The following is a 23,748-nucleotide window of genomic DNA, read 5'->3' as shown; positions in this document are numbered from 1 at the left end:
CATGGTAGTATTAACTTGGGTATCTATAATTTTTATAGTTCAACCATATTTAGCTAATAATCTTTATGTTATCCCTCAGAATTTCTGTGTGCTGTTGTTGCTTAACGTTACGCTGCGAGTAGGTATCTACAGAGTTCTATCTACAGCGCAACGGACAAATAGGGCCTCGCTCTAAGGGACAAGCAATAGAAATATACAAAAATCACAAAATAAAATGCTTCGAGGCATAGTCAAAGTCAACGCATCTTGATATATTCGCAATGAAAATCTAAAAAATCACTTGGATGTGGAAACTACAAATGGGGCGATTAGGAAACAAGCAAGACAGGGACAATTACAAGCGGTAAGGAAGCGGAAATGAAGCAATCTCAGAACTCAGTGGTCATGGGGGCGGTAAGTGAGGCAATCATCTCAGGACTCAATGTCATCGGGGCACAAAATTATCAATTAATGAGTTCACAAATATGCAAATTTATCACAACTTCAGTTGAAAATTAGTTTATTGAAACGTCAATGTAACCGTATTTTCAACTGAGATTGTCGTTAATTCTTATTTTAGATAGTAAATACTTACTACCTAATAAGATAGAATTTAGTTAGATAATAAATTAGATTAAAGCAATTAAAGCAGATATTAATATTCTAAGAATAATGAAAAGAAATAAAACAAAAAATGGTAATATTTATAAACAATTTTACATAACAATTACATATTTATTATAACTATTTTATACTTAATAATAACAGATGCTTTAAACATAAACGACTCCTCTATTCATTTTGGGTGTCAACCGTTTTGGATATATGGGAGTTGGGATTCGATGAGTTGGGTACGACCCATCGGGTCGGGTATCTTTCACAACTGTTACTGGAATGGGTAATACAGAAATCGTCACGCGCAGGTCGCAAAATGAATGAGTACCAAGTTGGATATGACCCTATTCATATACAGCCAATTCGCATACATATTAAGAAAAATAAATATATGGAAGAATATATTTAGAAAATGAGTTAATGATGTCATATGTCATGCTATTATATCGCTAAAAAGTATGGACCGTGTATTTAATACTTTTATGTTAATAATAATTTGATGAATAATAATTTTGTATTATAAATGGGAAGAAAAAGAGAAGAATACTTGAGCTACCTAGTTACCTTCCTAACGTTATAAATAGGTTAGGTGTTTAGGTATTTAGTCTTTGATGTAAAGTAAAAATACCCGGTTTAGTCTTTATTTAGTAGATCGTCTCTTCTTCTCTTTTTCTTCCCATTTGTAATACAAAATTATTATCCATCAAATATTTTCTTAATCTGTATGCGAGTTGGGTGTATAAGAATAGGGTCATATCCGACTTGGTACTTATTCATTTTGCGACCTGCGCGTGACGATTTCTGCATTACCCATTCCAGTGAGAGTTGTGAAAGATCCAGCGCCCGACCCATCGACACTATTCTGTAAACTGTAAACTATAAACTTAAAACAATTTAGTTCCGTACATCAACCATAGAGGGCAAGATGAATAAAAACCGTTTTAAATAAATATATAAATAATTAATAATTAATATTCTGCTAGTTTACCCTCCTATTCGACCTATAAAATATGTTGGACCTTCTTTACAAAATTTAAAAATTAAAATGATATTTTTCAGAATAATCGAGTAAAAATGGTTGACTGTTCGCAAGCGCCATCTATCGTGAAACTAATAAAAAGATTCTAGGGTTTAAAAAATTATGTAGCAACATTTTTTTTGAATCAATGGAACCATTGATTGAATTGAAATATTAATATGGAATAATACCCCCAATACATCAATCAACGATGGAATACATCAATCAACGATACACACCAGGGGCAATAGAGCCTAAAATTAAAATTACTGGGGAATCCGTTGAAGCCACCATAACACTTCAGGTGTTAATATTTACTATGGTCATACACAGGCACGTAGCCAGGAAATGTGCTTGAGGGGGGTCCAAACACAACTCAAATTTTTTGTTAGATTAGACCAGGGGTGGCCAACCTTTTTAAGTCGAGTGCCAATATGAGAACAAAAAAAATTTGGCGTGCCACTAAAATTTTTCGACATACTAATATGGATACTATATATTAATAATATACGGTACAATATGTATTTCTTATGTAAATTCCACATTTTTCCGTTTAGTCAATATAGTGGAGGTTTAAAAAATAACGTAATAAGTAAAACATAACAACAAACTTATTTTATTGTTGTATTTTTTTAATTAACTCATCTATATTGGGATTAATTTCGGAACTAGCCAACAGAATTAGATTTTTTAAATGCATGTCAGTTAATCGTGACCGATATTTTGATTTTATTATGTTCATAATAGAGAACATTTGCTCACAAACGTACGTTGAACCAAATCTACAACAATATCTCAGAGCTAACTCGTGTAAATTAGGAAAATTGTTTGCTGGTACAAATTTCCAAAATTCAATATAATTGGGATCAGTAACAGTTGAAATAATTTCCCTATATTTGGTTTTTAGTATAGTGTGGTTCTGTAAATCAATAATTTCGATCTGTATTTCAGCTGAGTAACAATTGATATCTTGCAGAGAAATAGAAAAAGGATTTATGAAAAGGTCAACATTCATTTTGTCTTTTTGAAAATCTTCAAACCGGGTATTGAATGAACCTAGCAAAATAGATATAAGGTTTTTAAATCTGTCATAATTTGGAGTTCTACTGACCTTGTTGGCTAATTCCTGCATTAATGTGAAATGTGTCAATCTCTGTTCTCCAAAATCGTTACAAAAAAGCATAAGTTTATTCACAAAAGAAGATATATGACCAACTAGAGTAGGAAAAATACAATTTTTTCCCTGTAATCTTAAATTTAATAGATTTAAATGTCTCATAATATCAGTGAGAAAAGCTAAATCCCAAAGCCAATCTTTATCATTAAGTAACGAGCACTCACTGGGTAGTTCATTGTTTTCTTGCAAATATTTTAAGACGCACTCCTTCAAGTTCCAAAACCTTTCGAGTGCATTTCCTTTGGAGAGCCAGCGCACACTGCAATGGAGAAGTAACTCTCCATCTTGCTCCGTTTCTTCCGCGAACAGTTCTCGAAATTGTCGTCGATTCAATGCCCGAGCTCGTATTTTGTTAATGCAGCGTGTTACAGGGTCAACAACAGATGACATGTTTAGGTCCTTGGCACAAAGAGCTTCCTGGTGAATAATACAATGGTACTTAAAAACTTTTCTTCCCAAATAGTTTTCCAGTAATGTAACAAACCCCTTTAGTCTACCAACCATGCAAGGAGCTCCATCTGTACAAACACTATCTAATTTTGACCATTCAACTTTGTTGACTTCGATTACGTTTTTAAGCTGTTGAAAAATGTCCTCTCCTGTTGTTGTGACTAGTTGGCGCAAATCCAGAAGCTCTTCGGCATTTTCAAAATTATCATTGGTATAACGGACAAAAATGCTTAACTGCGCATTTTCTGTGTTGTCACAACTTTCATCCAACGCTAAAGAAAAGAATTTGCAGGATTGTAATCCACTTATAATTTGGGAAACAACATCCTGGCCCATATCATCTATACGGCGCATGACTGTATTTCGGGATAATGCAATATTATCGACCATATTTTTGATCTTTACATCTCCCACATTTTTAGCAAATATTGCCAGACTATTTTTAATTATCTCCTCTCCATCAGAGTAGGCTTTTTTCTTCCGGGCTAACAGCAGAGAAAGTTCATATGATGTTTTAACCATAGTTTCCATTTCATCACTTCTCTTCTGAAACAGTGACTGTTGGCTGGCTAGGGTTTTCTTTTTTTTTTTCAATAAAGTCGGCTCGCAAATGTGAACCAATAGGATATTTGTTGCTGAAGTCCTTATGCAGTTGTTTATAATGTCGTTCCAGGTTAAATTTTTTCGGAACTGCTACAGACAATCCACATATCAAACAAACAGGCTTTGAAGTATTACGATTAGTAAATAAAAATTGTTCTTCCCAAGCAGGTTGAAAATCGCGAATTGCAATATCATCTTCGTATTTTCGTTCTGAAGTCGAAGGCTTACTCGTGGACATATCGAACAAATACTTTTAAAATTTTAAAGAAACAATGCGCGATGACAAAATGTGCACATACAACGGGGCAGTTTAAAATAAACTAAGCAAGGGTAACGCAGTCCTATTGCACATTACGACCAGTGTTGCCGATGTCACGATATGAAATTATGTTAAGTGGTTGCTAAAATTATCAGATTTTGCCAAAAATTATGTTAAATTTTTTTATCGCCAACCCCTGTCACAAGCCACAGAACTTGGACAAAATTTCAGTAGAATTGCTCCTAATTTTTCGGAAGAAATCGTCAAATTTCGGTTGATTTTATTTTTTAATTATTTTGCTATCACATTGCAAAAAAATGATACTTTATTATACTTCTATTATAGGTACAAGTATTCAAAAATAAACTACCTTCGTCATAATATGATGATCAATAATCATCATTCATCATAAAAATCACTCAAAATTCAAAATCGGTTTACCTTAAAAAATGTATTTTCTCGGCTATTTATAAAGCAATTGTCTTCATTTTTTTTAATCCATAAGTTACTTAGTCTGATATTAATGATATTTTTTATATCAAAACCACAATCCTCAATAGTATTCACTATTCAGGTAGGTACATTAGTCCCAAAATCAAATATAAAAGGTGGTCATAAAATTGATATCTGTATCTGCTGAACATGTGTCGCAAGTCGCAAGCTAGTATTCTAAATGCAAATGCAAACAAATAGAAGAATTCTTGAAAATTTACTAAACTCTATTGCCAAATCTATCCTTATAAAATTATGTTAAAATTATCAATTATGTTAAAAAAATATTTATTATCAGAATGCCATAAAAATTATGTTAAAATCTGATAATTATGTACAAATCGGCAACCCTGATTACGACAGCTAGGATCACGTGCAGCAATCGCAGCAATATCGCTCGCCAGAGGATGCAATGATGCCGCATCTATCGTAACTTCCGTAAACCTACCAAGTTTCTTCTTATTATTTTTTGTTTTTCAAGTTTTAATTTTTTTGAAAGTTTTTTAATCCAAAACGCTACGCGTGCCACTGATAGGACTCAATCGTGCCACAGAGTGGCACGCGTGCCGCGGGTTGGCCATCCCTGGATTAGACGGTAAGGTATTGAAAAAAATTATTCAGAATAAATTTTAGATCCATATGCAAAATTTGAAAAAACTATTTTAATCCTAGAATACTAATACATACTCATAAAATATACGACGCCGAATTATTTTTTGCGAAATTTCTCAGCAACGCAAAATCCCAAAAACTTGGGTTCCACAGTTCTTTAGTAGGTAAACGTTGGTGTATAAAGGTCAGTTAAATCTTGTGCTGAAGTGTGTGAATTAGGTATCCTGTGGTAAATATTACGACGCTTTAGTGTTAACGATAGTAACATAAGCCGTCTATGTACGGTCATAAAGATTGCTATGCTTTGCGATTCATTCTCCAAATACATGATTGATGCCAGTTCCTATCTTGGCAAAAACTTCGATACCGGAGGATTACCTCTCACAAATTTTTATACGAAGGAATTGACAAAATCGGTCAATGGTAGCAACCGTAACATTGCCATGGTACTGTGTGTTTTTTAAGGAATGATAAACATAAGTACTATCCATCGTATGTGATATACTGCCATAATTTGCACAAAACAAATAGGAAGCTAGTTTTCCACTCTCAGTTTATGTTTGATTTGGGCAAAAGCCTTGCTGAGTCATAGATGCACAAAAGATTAAACATAGCAAATTTACGGTGCAATATTCGACAGGACATAGACCTAAACTAAATTCTAACTATACAATCAGTTTCTCAACCGAATAAGCCTGTCGAAAAAAAAACGGACAGTATGCTTTTTATGCGCTAGCCGTCTAAGAATAATGACGACAAACTTTTGTGTACAGTGTAAACGAGCAGTCTGCGGACAAATGTTTTCAAATTTAAAATATTTTAAACATGTGAAACTTACATTTAAATAATTTTTCAAATTACTTTTACTAAGTGCAAGATAGAATGTACGGAATCAAAATGTAGAACAGAATGCTATATTTTGTTAGTAGTCACAACATCATCAGGGACGCTAAAATGATATTAAAGCTACAATTGTGAAATTAGGTATTAAAAACTAGGGTAGGATATAACATCTACATATATATGACGACAATCTCACCCTAGTAAGTTGTTTTTAATATCTAATTTCACCATTGTATATTTAATATCATTTTAGCGTCCCTGACGATGTTAGTGACTACTACCGATATATAGGATTCCATAGAAAAGAGTACACCTGGTCTTCTTTAAAGAGTAAATGGTAAAATAATTTGAAATACTGATAGAATACTTTCGTTTTTGGTAGGTAAATCTGATGTTTAAATTGGATATAAGTTGATCCGTACACTGAATAAAAACAGAAATAATCCTAGTAAAAAATAATAATAATTTCGTTCACTTTTTCAAAAGAATAATACCCAATACCTTGGGGATAAATTTGCTGCCTTGGTACCAAAGCCGAGCCAGTTTTGGGAGGGGGTCCGCATGGATCCCTCCCTTGGCTACGTGCCTGGTCATACACAGAAAAAAAATGAAAAGGGTAGTTCTGTACAATAAAAATAACACAGGTGCTATTTTAACCAGATCCACACAACGTAACTTAACTAGCTAACTTCGCCAACGTAACTTATTAAGATTACTGAAACTATACCTGTTTTCTTGTCTTTCTTTTATATTATCGTTGATTGAAATATTAATATCAATCAACGATATTATGTACTATATTTAAAAGGTTTATTTTGTATTTTGAGACTGATTTACGAGGTGTAGATTGTAACGTAAAATATAACGTATTTTTAATTAAAATTCTTGTTTATTTCCATTAAATATACATGGTACATAATCTAACTTGTTTACAGTTTTCTTAATAAATTTTGAACAATGTATAGCTGATTTGCCTAACGTCTTCACGTCAGATGACAAGTAAAACCAAGATACGATTATTCAACAGCAACGTGAAAACTGTGCTACTATACGGAGCAGAAACTTGGAAAGTGTCAAGAAAATGTATCGGACAGTTGCAGAACTTCATAAATAAATGCCTAAGGAAGATTCTTATAACATTTACTGGCCAAACCGCATATCAAACCAACAGTTATGGACAAGAACTAACTAATAGAATAGGAACCTATATCTAAGACAATATACAAAAGGAAATGGAATGGACGGGGAACACACTAAGGAGACCTGACACAGACATAGCGAGGCAAGCCCTAGAATACACACCATATGGAAAGAGAAGACCAGGTTCACCCGTACAAACGTGCAAAAGAAGTGCTGAGAAAGAAATGAATGCTATTGGGAAAACCTGGCAGAAATAAAGATCAGTGCAAAGGATATGACAGAATGGAGGCATACAGTTGACGTCCTATGCTTCGCATGGAGTGAAGATGAATAAGTAAGTAAGTATAGCTGATTTGCCAACAAACGTCGTTTAAAGGCAAATTTCACAAACTGCTCTAATTACACAATGTTTGTCGATAGTTTATTGATTATGTACGCAATGGTTTTTACCTTAATATAAGTCGTTTGACTAATATCCCTTAAAATGCTTTCTATTTCAATGGCAGTGGTGTCAGATAAGTGCTTAAAAATATCCTCATCGGCCATGTTTGGATCGTGCATAACAGGTACGACAAGAGAGCTGAGATCAGATTGGGATAGTTCTCCCAAACCGTTAGCTCCTGTAGCAGCGTTCTGTTGGCCAATGGCCACTGAGGCATCCTAAAACATACAAGTAAATTATTTTCTAGTAGAAAAAATAACACAATAACAAAAGACAATGAAATGAATTCTAAACATATTAAATTTCTTAAATCAATATTCGTAAGTTTCTTTTACTTCTTCTTCAAGTGCCATCTCCGCGACGGATGTCGGCAATCATCATAGCTATTCAGACTTTAGAGACGGCAGCTCTGAAAAGTTCATTTGATGTACACACCATTTTCTCAGGTTGCGCAGCCACGATATTCTGCGTCTCCCTACGCTTCTTTTTCCTTGAATCTTTCCCTGCATAATGAATTGGAGCAAGTTGTATCCCTCTTTCCACCTATAATAGGTCCGAGATATTCCAATTTTCTGGTTTTGATTGTATTTAAGACTTCCATTTCTTTATTCATCTCTCTCAGAACCTCTTTGTTTGTGAAGTGTTTCTTTTACTACAGATTTATAATATATTAGCGTTGATTGAGGTATTAGGGGATACCTCCAATACCTTAATCAATGATATTAGGTAACAACATTAGTTGACAAATATATTCAATTGGCTCATTTTTCGCCATTAAGAAATCGGAGAGATTGTCATTGTAAAATCTGATCGGGATTCCTCCACTAGATGTTTAACCGTTTGTCTTGCAGACCCGCATCACAATTTATAGAGGGTATTTTTTCCATCTAAAAAGTGAGTAGAGTAGGAACACCAGCCACACTTTATTCTTCTCTTCAGTGTGGCGAAGATTCGTCTTGGTTAGTCGAAACCCTCTGGCTTGCTTGTATACATGGCATATTCCGGGTGTCAGGCGTTACATTCTTCTCCCAATCTTCTCGTCAACGGCAATGGTCAGTAATCTTGAAATTCCTTTCAATTAGAATTCTAATAATAATATAATATATGTTCTATATCCTAGATGGATATCCTTCCAGATAATGGAATAAAATAATAATCATTTTTTTTTGGTAAAATTGGGGCTTATTTCCCATTGAAAATAGTTGATTAAAAAATGCCACAAGAAAATAGCTTCACAACCTTCCAGATAACATTCGTTCGATGGTATAATGGTTAAAATATTGGTAAAAATTTTTCTAATATTTCAGTAAGTCTTCAAAAATTTCTTTGACTTTTTTTCTTCTCGTATTTACGGTAAAAATGCCGTTGCGTCACAACTGAAAATACGAATTTCCGTTCGCATTAACTTTCCTCCTTCTTCAGTATATTAAAAAAAAAAGAATCTGGCGTCACGTCAAAATTGTTAATAATAATAACCTAGACCTAGGAGATTCTTTATCTACCGAGGATATGATTATTTTGCAAAAAATTGTAAACTCATCAAAAAGAGTTTGTTCCCAAAGGGTACCTCCCATTAGAAATAGTCAAAAATTTATTTATTTTTAATTAACTAATTTATTTTTTACGTCCTTAAAAAATTAGACTCAGCAATTTTAACCCTCTCCACACCAAACAAAAAGATCATTAATTCGTTTTTATTTTTTTTATTGGAATGCAATCAATTTAAAAATTTCGAAACATTCACACGCAAAGTTGATGTTTTTACAAAACAATTGAAAAAACTGATATCATTCTCATATGTTTCCTATTCTTTCATATTTTACAAAACATGTTTATTCTCTATAAACCCGTAGTTTAATTGTACATAATCTCAATTTTTTTTTTCGAAAAAAGCGTAGTGTATTTTTTTGAGATGGCTGCAGGTCTATTTTTTTTTATTTTGTGTATTTTATCAAAAACTTTCTAATATTTTTCCTTAAGGTGCACCACATTCAAAAACGCGAAAAACTGATTTTTAGGGTTTTTTTGGGGATTGTTCACATTTTATGGACTTCAAAATAGGATCAAATCAAGGTTTTTGTTATAGGATATATATAATTTGAAGTAAATGTAAGTAATTTAGGACATTCAAAAATGGGAGAAACACGTTTAAATCCCCCAAAATAAGTGGGGATTTTTTTGAGGTCGTTTTTAGGGGATTATAGTGTTTTTTTGAATGTTCGAAAGGACCCAGTTACTTCACATTATATATAACATAAAAAAAATCTTGATTTGATTTATTTTTAAGTCTATAAAATGGGGAAAATACCCAAAAAACTCGTTTTTTGGATTTTTGAAAATGGCGTACTTACCTTATGGAATAATATAAAAAAATTAAAAATAAAGTTTTTGATTATATACACAAAGTAAAAAAAATAGACCCACAATTATCTCCAAAAAAGTTATACGATTTTTTAACAACTCAAAATACGCCTTTTCCAAATAAATTTTGATGATTTGCACCTATATTTAATTTTGAATGATGCCTGTGAATTTTTGAAATTTTTAAATTGATTGCATCTCATCAAACAAAATAATAATAAAAACAAAAAAATGACGTTTCTTGGGGTAGTGGTAGAGGGGTGGCGGGATAAAGTTGCGCTGTTTTATTTTTTAATCACATAAAACATGAAATTGATTTAGGTTGCATTGATTTTAAAAAATATAGTTAACACCGCAAAGACTCGCAAAACCCTTAAAAACCTTGAAACATGGTGTTTGGGGGTTTGAACGTGTTTCTCTAATTTTTGAATGTCCTAAAGGACTCAATTACTTCAAATTATATATAATCCATTAAATTAAAACTTGATTTGATCTATTTTGAAGTCGATAAAATGGATAAAATTCCTCAAAAACCTCTAAAAACCAATTTCTCGGTTCGTTGAAGGTGGCACATGACGTATCTTATGGAAAAATTCAAAAGATAAAAGGTAAGTTCCAACATAATAAAATCTTTGTACAAAATCTTATATTAAATTAAAAATTACCACATATTTATTTACTTTATTTTATTGTACCAACCTGAAGACAAGAAGAAATGTCGACCATTTTTCCATCATGATCGGAACTCCATAGTAAATCGTTGTCGATAAAGGGCATCGCCAACGACATGGGCGACTGGTGGCCCACCAGGGCGTGCGCCCCCTCCACGTTGCTAGCCGGCTTCCCCAGTATCTTTGAAAATTCTAGCACTTGGCTATCCAAATTTTGTGGTTTTTCGAAGGTGTATCAAAAGAGATCTAAAAACACAAAAGACATTTTAGATGAGGAAAATTTAATCCTGGTAATTGAGTTATTAATAATTAATATTCTTGTAATTGTTTTTATTATGTACATTATTATATGACCGAAGCTTTTTCGTTGGCTCAAGGAATGTTTGCTTTTATTTATTAGTGCAAAATTTTCAATGTAATCCACTGGTTGATATTCCAAATCAGAGGTAAGCACACAGGCTACTACTTTTCTTTCTATCTATGTAGCCCATGTTATCCATTTTAGGACACAGGTCTCCCCTCCTTGTCCCCATTTTGCAGTCGATATTTTGCCATCCCCAGAATCTGCGGGCTTGACCAGTATTCTGGTGTGGAATTCTGAACTGAGGTTTAGAACTGGGGTATTTGTTCTACCCACCTGGGGTATTTTTCTGTTAGTTTTAAAGTTCGACATTTTTGTGTTTTTAGGGGGTTATTGGCATTTAAATCGCTACGCTTGCCGGGCGGGTTGGTGAGTTAGTTATCATTCTGGGTGAGGGTGAGACGCTGTTTGTAACCGTCCACTCTGGATCAGACGCTACATTTAATTTTATACGAACCCTAAAATCGGGTGTCGCCACTTGCGCCATACACACCGTAACGAAGATGTTCTTCTCCGCCGTGGATACCGTTTTGGTCTGCATCTGTGACCCTTGACAAGAGAACCTAAGCAGGTACTAGTTTCCCGGATCAGGAAACTCCTGGAATCTGCGGAGGGCAGGGACTGATTCACTTTCCGTGGTAGGACTGTCTAAAGGAGTTCCTACTCGCTACCCATTATAACTTTCTTATCTTAACACAAAAATATTTTTAGAGCTTCGCGTAAAAGTGAACTCGGAGTAATTGCTGTTGCTCACATAGAACACAGCTCTCAGATACCATGTTAACACGATTACCACATACTGACATACATTACAGTACTTGCGAGAGGTGTTTTAGAGCCTGATTAAGTAGCAAACGTAACTGCAAAACAAAAGATATTTTGGGTCACCGTCTGGAAAGTTCTACAACTTCAAATAAGTACCTAACCTCTTCGAAATCTACAGGAAATTTTTATATCAGTTCAAATTCAGTTTAAGTCAGAGCCTAGTTTTATTTTAACTACGAATGTTTTTCCTCTGTGTGTTTTGTTTTAATCAGAACTTCTGCTAAATCTCGGAGATGACAAGCTTTGAGGTCGTTGAATCCAAGATTTTTAACCAATGTTAGATCTTATCTTAAACAATTTTGTTCACACGATCGTTTTATTATTACTAGCATCATACTATTTGATCCCCCAGTGCTCTTTCTTCTCTTATTCGTCTAAATGGCAGTATTGCAACAGCTTTCCTTATTTTGTTTCTAAATTTTCTTTGTAATAACTACCAAATGAATATTCAGATATAAAACAGAAAAAAAATTAAAGACACTGCTCAAAAATTTCTTATTTATCCCTCAACAAGTTTTGAGTGACAACAATATACAAATAAATCATCCAAACTTTTAATCCCCTGTTTTTTTTTTCTAGTAAATACTTAAATCTAACAAACAAATAAAAATCTTGTTTTACGCCCGGTTTCATAATCAACTTAAAGTGAACAACTAAACTTCACTTTAATGTGTATTATAATTCCATTGATAAAGTTACCAACTTAAAAGGACCCCGCAGAAACCTTATGAGAAATGGCTCTCTGTCAAAAATGCTCTGAAACTTTGGGTTCTGGTAGTCCTTGATATGTAGAAAGCTCCAAAAATCATGGTTTTAAGATATATTCCTCTGAAGTTATAGGTGAGGACGTTTGAGTTGGAATAAATTCATTTTCTCGAGAATGGGCGACTCTGGAGATAAATTACGAATCTGGTCCATTTTTATTTTTAAATTATAATTTTTTGGCATATATATCATACTAGTGACGTCATCCATCTGGGCGTGATGACGCAATCGATGATTTTTTTAAATGAGAATAGGGGTCGTTTGATAGCTCATTTGAAAGGTTATTAAATTATCTATTTACTAATATAAACATTAACATAATTATTTATATAGGGTGCCAACATTTTTTTTTATTAAATTAATTGAGACAAAAGGAAAAATTTATATAATTTATTTAATTCGAAATACATTTTACTGTTATCCAAAAACAGAAAAAAATGTTTATTTGATAAATAAATATTGTTTTTCTCTTAAATTCAATATTAAAGCTGCCACCCACCTGCCTCTTGGCAGTTTGAACATTTAATTTAAGCGAAAAGCAATGTATATTTTTCAAATTAACATTTTTTTCTGTTTTCTGACAGCAGTAGAATGTATTTCGAATTAAAGAAATTATATACATTCTTCTTTTTGTCTCAATTAATTTAATTAAAAAAGAAGTTTTGGGCACCCTGTATAAATAATTATGTTAATATTTATATTAGTGAATAGAGAATTTTATAACCTTTCAAATGAGCTATCACACGACCCCTACTCTTTTTTAAAAAAATCATCGATTGCGTCATCACGCCCAGATGGATGACGTCACTAGTATGATATATGAAAAAAAAATATAATTTAAAAATAATTTATCTCCAGAGTCGCTCGTTCTAGAGAAAATTAATTTATTCAAACTCAAACGTCCTCACTACCTATAACTTCTGAGGCTTATATGCTAAAACCATGATTTTTTGGAGCTACGCGCCCATTGAGTCTTTTGTTCTACACATCAAGGACTACCAAAACCCAAAGTTTCAGAGCATTTGACAGAGAGCCATTTCCCATACGGTTTCGGCGGGATCCTTTGCAGTACACTTTAACTTATTATAAAATCGGTTTTTCTACAACAGTGTTAAAAATTCAATTTTTAGCACTCCATACGAGCGTTAAAAATGCTACTTTAAGGCACTATTGCTTGTTTTTTAACCAAGAGGAGTGATTCAAATTTACCGCGCTGTATTGCTTGTTTGTAATTGGTCCAACCGCAGGCAAGTTTACTCCACTGTTATAATATTTTGACACTAATGACATTTATCAAATTTTGACACTAGTGACATTTCATAGGTTAATTAAGTTATATCGGCGATTTTTGTGTTTTCTGTGTTATTCCTTTAATTTTTAGATTGTTAGAGTGCTTTTATATAAAAGGCAGTTGTTTTTGGAACTCTTTAGCGACGTATTAATTTATTATAATATTTATGGATTACCGATGAGGGTCGACTAGATCAACCAAAAAAGAAGATGTATTTGGTGATTATTCCAGTGACTTTCTTGGGCGTGAATCTGTCTTTTTAGTTTACTCCTCCTGGTTAAAAAATAAACATAGTGCTTTAAAATTTTTAAGGCACTGCAATTCATATTGACCGTATAGGAAATTTTGATGTAATGTCAAAAAAATATAAAAATGGAATATCAGTCAAGTTCAAGTAAAAGTTTTTGTAAATATTGTCCTGTAATTACGTTTGTAGAAAAAATATTGTATGATATGCGTGTTAAAAAGTACATTTTTAAGGCACTCATGTGAATTGCAGAACTCGCTATCGCTCATTCTGCAAACTTTCACATGCGTGCCTTAAACGTGTACTTTTAACACTTATATCATAAATAAGTATTATACGCTATGCTTTAGTATAAAATGACAAGTGTTATAAAACTATTGTTATACATACATACATTAACTATTGTCTCCCTAATTCTTTTTAGTGTAGAATAAGTTTTCGAACATTTTAAATTCACTGAAATATTTTAAAGTCACTAAACAAAAGTATCTAGTGTCGAGTTGCTACACAATAATTGGAGCTAAACCTTCAAATTCATATTCCTTTGCCATCATTTCAATGGACTGGACATTGACCACTGAACACCGCTCATTGTCTTGATGAAAGAGCATATTTTTCTTTTTCATTTATGACTGTTTTATCAAAATTTATTTATTAACCTCGCCAATATTCTCCTTAATCGTTAACGTGTTACAGATATTGTGATGTCAGAACGTCATAAGTTGATCTTTCTGATGCTCCTCTATTTCTGTCTATATTATGTCATTCTTGCACGTTCTGACAGTTGAATACGTATGGTTGCAATAAAGTGGTCCATGTATACAATTGAGTCCGCGAGTCTTTACCCGTGCGTCATTAATACCTGGCGAGATAAAACACATACTTTTTATCTAGCATCATTCTCTTCCATGCATGAAACTCATGACAAACCAGCTGCCGTTTGTTATTAAGTAACAACACATGTTATTTTTATGAACCATCTAGACTCAGTGCATTGAAAAGAGATAGGTACAAAAAAAGACGATTCGGTATGTTTTCATATTTTAAGCACAATTTGTTTGACGTTTCTGATTTATTTAATTTTGTGGCTGTCAGTCAGTTGAACTTTTTGCGGTTTTTGTCGAATTTTTGCGTTTTGAAGTTTCTTTATATTACACAAACAGTTGTTTTCACAACTAATTTTATATTGGGCTTTGAAATTTTAAGGTAAATAATTATATTTAGGCAATTAATATTTAAAACATACAAAGCTAACGTCATTCACACAGTAAAGAAATGACTGTGTTTAGATTTCCGTCAAAGTGAGTAAAATATAAAAATAAAATATGTTATTGGATTTTTTTATAAATTGTTTATTTATTTATTAATCAATAATAATAAAAGAATTTATTAAGCTACTTCAAATGTAGCTGTAATTCTGCGCAAAAATTTTGAAGCAAAACTTACATTTGACATTTTATATATTTGATAACGTCAAATTTTATAATAAAACCCGTAATCGGAACAGTAGCCACTTTCTGTCAGTTGTTGTTGCGTGAAATAGATTTCCGACTTATTTCGTATGCTTTAAGTGATGACGCACGGGTAAAGACTCGCGGACTCAACTGTATTGTGGGGATCTGCCTCTATCTATTTTACCTTGGGCTTTTCCCTGTATGGTAAGCTTCTAGAGACTATCCCTTCGCAAAACGTGTACAAAATAGCCTATTCTGTTACTCGCCAACTTAATATTTTTTTTTTGCTGTTCTTACTACTTATTACTTGGTCTTCCAGATATTCACGGAATTCTATACATTCGTTTCCGATAAAATATCTCTAACCGATCTACACAAAATTTTCTATATTTGTGGTTCTTTCTTTCGTTCTCAAAGTATTTAATGAACAAAATACCCTCGCATCACAGAATATCGGAAACCCAATTCTTGCTGGCTAATATTTGCCCTTTTTCGCATTAGCTTAATGTAGATTATGATCGATTAGTATCATAAGTAGACTGCTGACATCTTCTACTCCTCTGATACCTCACGTAACTTCCATTTTACGATCCACTTGTGGACTTTCTTGTTACTTTCCTGGAGCCTACAGAATTTGGGTGACAAGAGCCTTTAACAACATTTTGCACTTCTGGTACAATCGGGTTTAAAGTCTGTATATCATACCCTAATCATAGTTTTCCCTAAGCAAAACCTTAATAACACTTAACACATAATTACATTGCTTCAACGTTATTTTCCCATCAGGAATGAATGATTTTAAGAGCAAACAGTAGCGATCAACAGGTAGCAATAAACGCGTTCCAAGGTTGCGGCTCTAATTTTGAATATTTTGTCGAGATATTTGGCACACGTATTCGTAATATAATAAAGAATGGCGGTACAGAGCCCAATTTCAGAAATATGTTAGTATGTGGAAATTACTCTATAACTAAATAAAATATTGAAAAAAGGAGCCTGTACCGCCATTAAGAAAGACAAAAAAATACACTTTCTTCAAATAAACTTTTTTATCCCGTGCCTAGATTTTGTGTCACATTGGAACTACTAAAAATAGATTTTTTTATAACAAGAAATCGAACGTCACTGACTTGGCAACATTTCGCGCCTATGTGTATAAAAATTATTGTTTTTTATCACGGTTATTAGACTTTATTACGGTTGTCTTGTCCGACGGTGGTGGGGAGACTTATATTTTTGACTTTACGTCACAAGAGTTTACATTCCTATATTTTTAAATTATTGTCGATCATTGTATGTGTGTTATTGTGTATATATGTGTATTATTTGTGTTATTATGAAATAATAAGACAAATAGTACACATTTTATCTTATACCGGTTGGTGAATCGAAAAAAGGGCCATAGGAAACTCAATGTAAAATTCTGAATTGTTGAATTCCTGCTTCCCTAATTATTCTACATCAAAAGTAATGAGAGAATACTTGTAGAGAATTAAAATCTGTATTAAAATCAAAAGTTAAAATTGTTCTACGATTTAAATGCAATCCAAAATTTTGAAAAATATGATACATTTGCCACAATAGGTATGCGTGTAAAAGTAAGTCCACACATTACTATTTAACTGACAGTGCTCACATCATTGACTGAATAAAAAAATCTTTATTATTAATCCTTTCTCCGCAACTGAGGGTATCTTACCAACTGTATTGTTTTTAAACAATAGATGATAAAATAAAAATATTGACAGTTCAAAAATGTGAACATTATTGCATTGTGTGTGGCCTAAGTTTGGGCTGAAAACTAAAATGTATTACATTTTTACAAAATTTTGGAATATGTTTAATTACGTAGACCAATTTTAACAGTTATTTCCAATACAGATTTCAATCTTCTTCAAATAGTTTCTAATGTCTTTTGATGTAAAATAATTATTAGGGAAGCTGGAATTCAACAGTTCAGAATTTTACATTGAGTTAATGCAAAACTTTGACGCATGTCAAAATTCTCAATGTGTTTTAATTGTATTCATTTTTTTTTTCGAATCCTGAGAAAACTAATAAATATTTAAAAAAAATTTAAACTCAGAATGAAAGACTACATTATTACGGAGGGCTGAAAGTCCCTGAAAACTTCTATAATGTTTATTTTAATAAGTTACAGGGCTGAAAATAAAAGAGAAGTGTGATATTTAATTTCAAATATTATTATTTATTTATTACTTATTTCATTCAATAGAATCTGCTTGTTTATTCTAAGGGGCTTTCCGCCCTCGGTAATAATGTAATCTTGCATCCTGCGTTTAAATTTTTCTAAAATACTTGGTTTTCTCAGTATTCGAAAAAAATCATATTACGATTCAAATGACAGTAAACTCTCGTGACGTAATCTCACCCTTAATGTTCATTGGTTAGTCGATTTAGGCAACCGTAGTAATGTCTAAGGACCGTGGTTTTTGATAGTATAAACGTCACTGTCAGTGTCGAATTACCGACGCACTGTTGCCTCACTTTTGAAAGTTCGCAGAACTTTCGCAATCTTGGACCGCGTTTGTTGCTACCTGTTGATCGCTACTGTGTGCTCTTAATATGAGAAATTTAGATTTTTCCAGTGCTCTGAAAAAAGTAGGTAATCTATATTATGGAATTATTAGTGACGCCATCTGTAACTCAGGCTATATAACTGATATGATCTATTAACATTTTGTTAAATTTTCGTTAAAAGATAAATGTTGGATAAACATACCTCGAAATGTCCCGATAGATTTTAAACCTTTTCCAAAACATGAACCTCGATTTTCTTTAAATCTGGAACAAAATAACGAACAGTTAGTTACTGAAAACCTCATTCAATGGTACATTTCTTAAAAACACATAAATAATCCAACAGGTAATTTTTATAAGTAAAAATTATTTATTTTTAAAGTTATTAATTATTATTAAACAATTTTTAAAACGCATATACATATAAGCAAAGTCCGAATGAAGTGTAAGGAGAACTAAGCCCCGAATAAGATTAGAGAAAGCTTAAGAAAATTTGATAACCCAAGCGAAAGTATACGAAATATTCGAAAGAAAGAAAGGAAGAGAGACTAAAAATCATTGAGAGAAAAATAACATTTAACCTTTGGTACACTAAAATATCAATTAAAAATAGAGCAATAAGGAACAAAAAGACGGAAAGTTTATTACTGAGATTAAAGGTCAAAAACATTTCAGTAAGGGATTTTCCCAATACTAAACTAACCATAACAAACATAAGATCCCAAAAACTAATCCCAACCTCAAACATTTTGTTATTGTTTTGAATTCATTAGATACTAATACGCGAAGTAATTTCTGTTGATGTCCTAGTTCCGCATCCGACCACCGAAGTCGTTCATCGAAACTGATATCAAGTTTTTATTATTCCATAATAGCTAATAAAACCATTTTCAACGCATAACATGATAAATGATGCAATTTTTGTCACTTTTACTTATACATAATGTACCGACACACCAGAAGAAATTGTAACATTCATCTAAAGTTGTTACTTCCTCTATTTCAGAATTAATGTTGTGTGAAATATTCAATTCATTTCAAGGTATTATTGTTGTGATATTATATTATATATGTAATTATCATATACATTTATAGTGTGTAAATGTGTGTATAATAATTAAATGTGATTATGTATTTTATGTATAATTAATAATTATAATAGAAAATTTCATAATATTACCATATATTTCAAGTTCGCTAAAAAACACATTTCTTGCATTAGGAAGGATTCCCATATAGCGAGACTCATTAATTATCTTCTTCTTGTAGTGCCTATCCGTTTCGGGTGTTGGCGACCATCATAGCAATCTATACTTTGCACACTGCTGCTCTGAAAAGACTTGTAGTGGTTGTGTTGAACCACGTACGTAGATTTTTCAGCTAGTAAATCCTGGTCTTCGCTTTCTTTCTACGTTTTCCTGTAAGAATAATTGCAGCATGCCATATCTATCATGATGTGACCCAGGTATTCGATTTTGGCTATTGTGGTTAAGAGCTCTTTTTCTTTTTGTATTCTTAATAACACACCCTGATTAGAACGTGGTCGGCATAAGATATCTTCAGGATTTAAGAAAACCTCAATTTTCTTGCAGGTGGCGTCGGTGAGAGTCCACGACTCAACTCCATACAACAGTATAAGAAAGATAATACAATCGTAGTAACCTGATTTTTATGGGTATTTATAAATCATGACATTGGAATAGCTTAACCATTTTTTGGAATGCAGATCTTGCTTTCTCTATCCTACATTTAATTTCTTGGGAATGTTTACAATTTTCATTTACGTTCGTACCAAAGGTGTATGTTTTTACTCTTTCTATTTGTTGCCGGTTCAAACTGATGCGTCCACATTGCTGTTCCTTCCTAGACATCATCATACATTTTGTTTTCTTAAATGTTTAGTGAAAGTCCATATATTTGGCTTACTTCTGTGATTATATTCATTAACTCCTGTTACGTACTCGTACTCCGAACTGTCAGCGAATACCAAGGTGTCGTCTGCGTATCTTACATTATTGATACATTCTCCGTTAATTCGAATTCCTGCCTTAACATCATCCAATGCTTCTTGAAAGATTTTCTTAGAGTATATGTTGAACAGCAGTGGTGATAGTATACATCCCTGGCGGACCCCGCGTTTGATTTTGATATCATTGGATTCTCCTGCCCTGCCTCTGTCCGAATGGACCATGTTTGATTCCAATAAAGATTGGTGTTCATTCCAATATTGTTTAATATCAGCTTGTTGTGCATGCCATGCTTTACTGCATCGAACACTTCGATGCAGGTAATCAAGATTCACTTCAATGCAGATGTAAATATCGCAATTTACATCTCTACATCGTTAAAATAGCACTTGTGTGCTAAAGGGAGCATTTCTGCATCTGGATGCACGTCAAGATTTTTTTAATCAATATATTGCTTAAAATTAATCCAAAAATGACTCAAACACAAACAAATTGAATTTACTTAAAAAAAAAAGAATTTACAAATAGATATATTATGTATGATAAGTAGATACAGAAATCAAATCTTTTTTCAAATCAAAGACAATCAGAATATCTACAATCTACAATACAACAGAAAGCAAATCAAATAAAATATAGAACGAAAATTTTTCATTCGAGTCTGAAAAGACTAAGCTGGCTAAGCCGCTTCTGTGGTTATTTGACATCCATCAGTTACGTCACTTTCACTAGGCCGATTATAGACTTCAATGTTTCTCTCTCCTCGAGGTTGAGCATGGAGAAAGTCCTAAACAGCATACAAACAACCTGTAGCGCCGAGAAAATGCAACGAAACGGAAAAATACATAAATATTAGCATCGCAAATGGCCTGGGTCAACACTCTCTGCGATCTGCTTCTACGGCTTCTACCGTTTCAATAAGTTTTATTACGTTAATTATAACAAGTAAAAGTGATTTTTTTAGATTTGCCGGAGATATAAGGCAAATTATAATATTTTTATGGTTTATTTTAATCTGGATTCCAACATACTTATTGGAAACCAATGTAAGTATTTTTATCGGTGTTGCTTTTATTTAATATGTATAAATAGGTACATATATTAAGAAAATAAAGAGTAAAAAAACTTTCATAAAAGGTCATAAAACAGTGGTAAAGCATGTAGGCCCGGATCCCGCGTACCAACATAGTTATTTATGAAACAGTTCGTAAAGTATGCTTTTAACAAGTAAAAAAACTGCAACTCTTCGTCATTGGAATACATTTCTACTCTACAATTTTTAGAACTTTGACATTTAAAAATTCAAACTTCTTTCAAACCACTAAACTGTCAAAACTTTTGTTCTAATTTATTGTTCACATTGTCATCCCCATGAAAACGCGAAAGTTAAGGATATTTGATTATATGAAAGTGTGCCAAAAAACAGTGCGAAAAAGTAAATCTCATTTAACATATATTGTTACTTTACGTACACTTTAAACCTTTCAGGTACCTACTGCTATAATGACAGTTTTCACAAACTTAACTAATAAATAAAGTATATACATTTTAAGAATATTAAATACCTACATATTTATGCGTTTTATTTCAATTTATGCGGATAATATATCTAAAAGCACCTAAATTATTTAATTTTGAAGTTTGAGCTCTTGACAAAACCGCATCCATAGAAAAAGTACCGTGTACAACACGAGAAAATGACATATTTCTCCTTCGCTTGATTTGCGACACGAGTTGAGGTACGAGGCGAGTGGAGAACAAACGTCTGCGCTCGTGAGAAATGTCTTTTTTCTCACTTTTACAATATATTATTTTTCGCAATTTTTTATTATTCCCAAGTTAATTATTCATAAAAATTACAATAACGTTTGTATTACATAAACAAGTTTTTCTACGACAGTTTAATAACATGCTCATTATTCACTATTTTTGAATAGATAATAGCACCCATTACTTTACCCGTGAGTAATATTATATTATGCAACTAGCATTTAATGATGGTCATTATGAAGCGAGTATGAGGGATACGATTCGTATAGAGTACGAGCTTTATAATGATAATTAAATGTAAGTTGTATACACGATTTTTTCTATGATCATTCACAACAAAAAATATATTCAAATTTATTAATTATGTAACGGAAACAAATTAAGTAGTTTGACAGTTTGTTTACATATTGAGAACTGTCAAAGCGTATGTATTTAACTCGCCATTGGTCACTGCGCGTGTGCCACCTTCATCGCGAATGCCATATCGCGATTCTATTGGTTAAAAATCTGTATCGAAATGAAAATCTGTATCATAATGAAGTTAATTATGATACAGGTAGTGAAATCATAATTGATATATTATAGTATGAGAATGGAAAATAGTTATTTATGATTTAAGTGTTAAAAGTACACGTTTAAGGCACGCATGTGAAAGTTTGCAGAATGAGCGAAGCGAGTTCTGCAATTCACATGAGTGCTTTAAAAATGTACTTTTTAACACGCATATCATACAATATTTTTTCTACAAACGTAATTACAGGACAATATCTACAAAAACTTTTACTTGAACTTGAATGACATTCCATTTTTATATTTTTTTGACATTACATCAAAATTGCCTATAAGGTCAATACGAACTACAGTTGTAAAAAAATATATTATAACATAGTTAAATATAAGTGTAGAAATATATCTTTATGAAATACGTCCACCGATAATACCCATTTCCTAATTATTACATTGACAGTACATATCAATGATATTACGTATCGACGTACATACGTTTCACTTAATGTTTTGATTTAACGGGATGGGTACGTAGTTTCTGCTGCAATGCTATTCAAATATGGGATTCATTTTTTTCGAATCCTGAGAAAACTAATTAGTATTTTTGAAAAATTTAAACGCAGAGTGAAAGATTATGTTATTAGCGAGGGCCGAAAGTCCCTGAGAACTTCTATAATGTTTATTTTAATAAGTTACAAGGGTAAAAAACTAAGAGAAAATTTAATGTGATTTTTAATTTCAAATATCTCATTCAAAATAAACTTTTTATTTATTCTAAGGGACTTTCGGCCCTCGGTAATAATTTAGTCTTTCAGTTTGCGTTTAAATTTTTCAAAAATATTTATTGGTGTTTTCAGGATTCGAAAAAAATGAACACAGAAAAAGTAGGGATAGCCGTAAAATATTTGCGAATTATGTACCGATGGCCTTAACTTGTTGGCAAATGAATCATGACGTTAGTGCAAAGATATAATGGAACAATCACATACATAAAATATATCCAAAAATTATAACTATAAATACTCTCTTAAAACAATTTGTTAATATCTCAGATCAATAAGGAACACAATAATATCTCAATTACTAATAAAAAAACTTCTTTAAATTGTTTAGAATTAAGATGTTTTCTGTTTTTTAATAAATTCTACACGTTTAGAATCTCTATTGATATGTCTTAAAACTTCTTCATTTCTAATATGGTCAGTCCATGAAATTTTTAGAATGCGGCGGAAAATCCACATTTAAAACTTTCCAGGCACGAGCTAATTTTTAACGTCCAGGCTTCCATACCATGTAGTAGGATACTGTATATACAGTGATGAGCGCGGTAATAACCGGCAAAATAACGCCAAAGATGG

The 23,748-nt window shown here is 32.4% G+C and overlaps 1 protein-coding gene across 1 annotated transcript in view; it reads right to left on the bottom strand.

Moving 5' to 3' along the window:
• Positions 1–23,748, bottom strand: part of LOC114324522 (ecdysone-induced protein 74EF) — an 843,335-nt gene that overhangs the window by 681,426 nt on the left and 138,161 nt on the right. Inside the window, exons 2-4 of the mRNA XM_028272381.2 lie at positions 18,349–18,410; positions 10,691–10,908; positions 7,639–7,848 (exon numbers count right to left, since the gene is read on the bottom strand). Coding sequence (XP_028128182.1) covers positions 7,639–7,848; positions 10,691–10,780 — 300 coding nt within the window. The 5' untranslated portion in view covers positions 10,781–10,908; positions 18,349–18,410. The remainder of the gene's footprint in view (positions 1–7,638; positions 7,849–10,690; positions 10,909–18,348; positions 18,411–23,748) is intronic.

Source organism: Diabrotica virgifera, chromosome 6, assembly GCF_917563875.1.
Source record: "Diabrotica virgifera virgifera chromosome 6, PGI_DIABVI_V3a".
Taxonomy (NCBI): domain Eukaryota; kingdom Metazoa; phylum Arthropoda; class Insecta; order Coleoptera; family Chrysomelidae; genus Diabrotica; species Diabrotica virgifera.
This window is presented reverse-complemented; position numbering and strand designations above follow the sequence as displayed.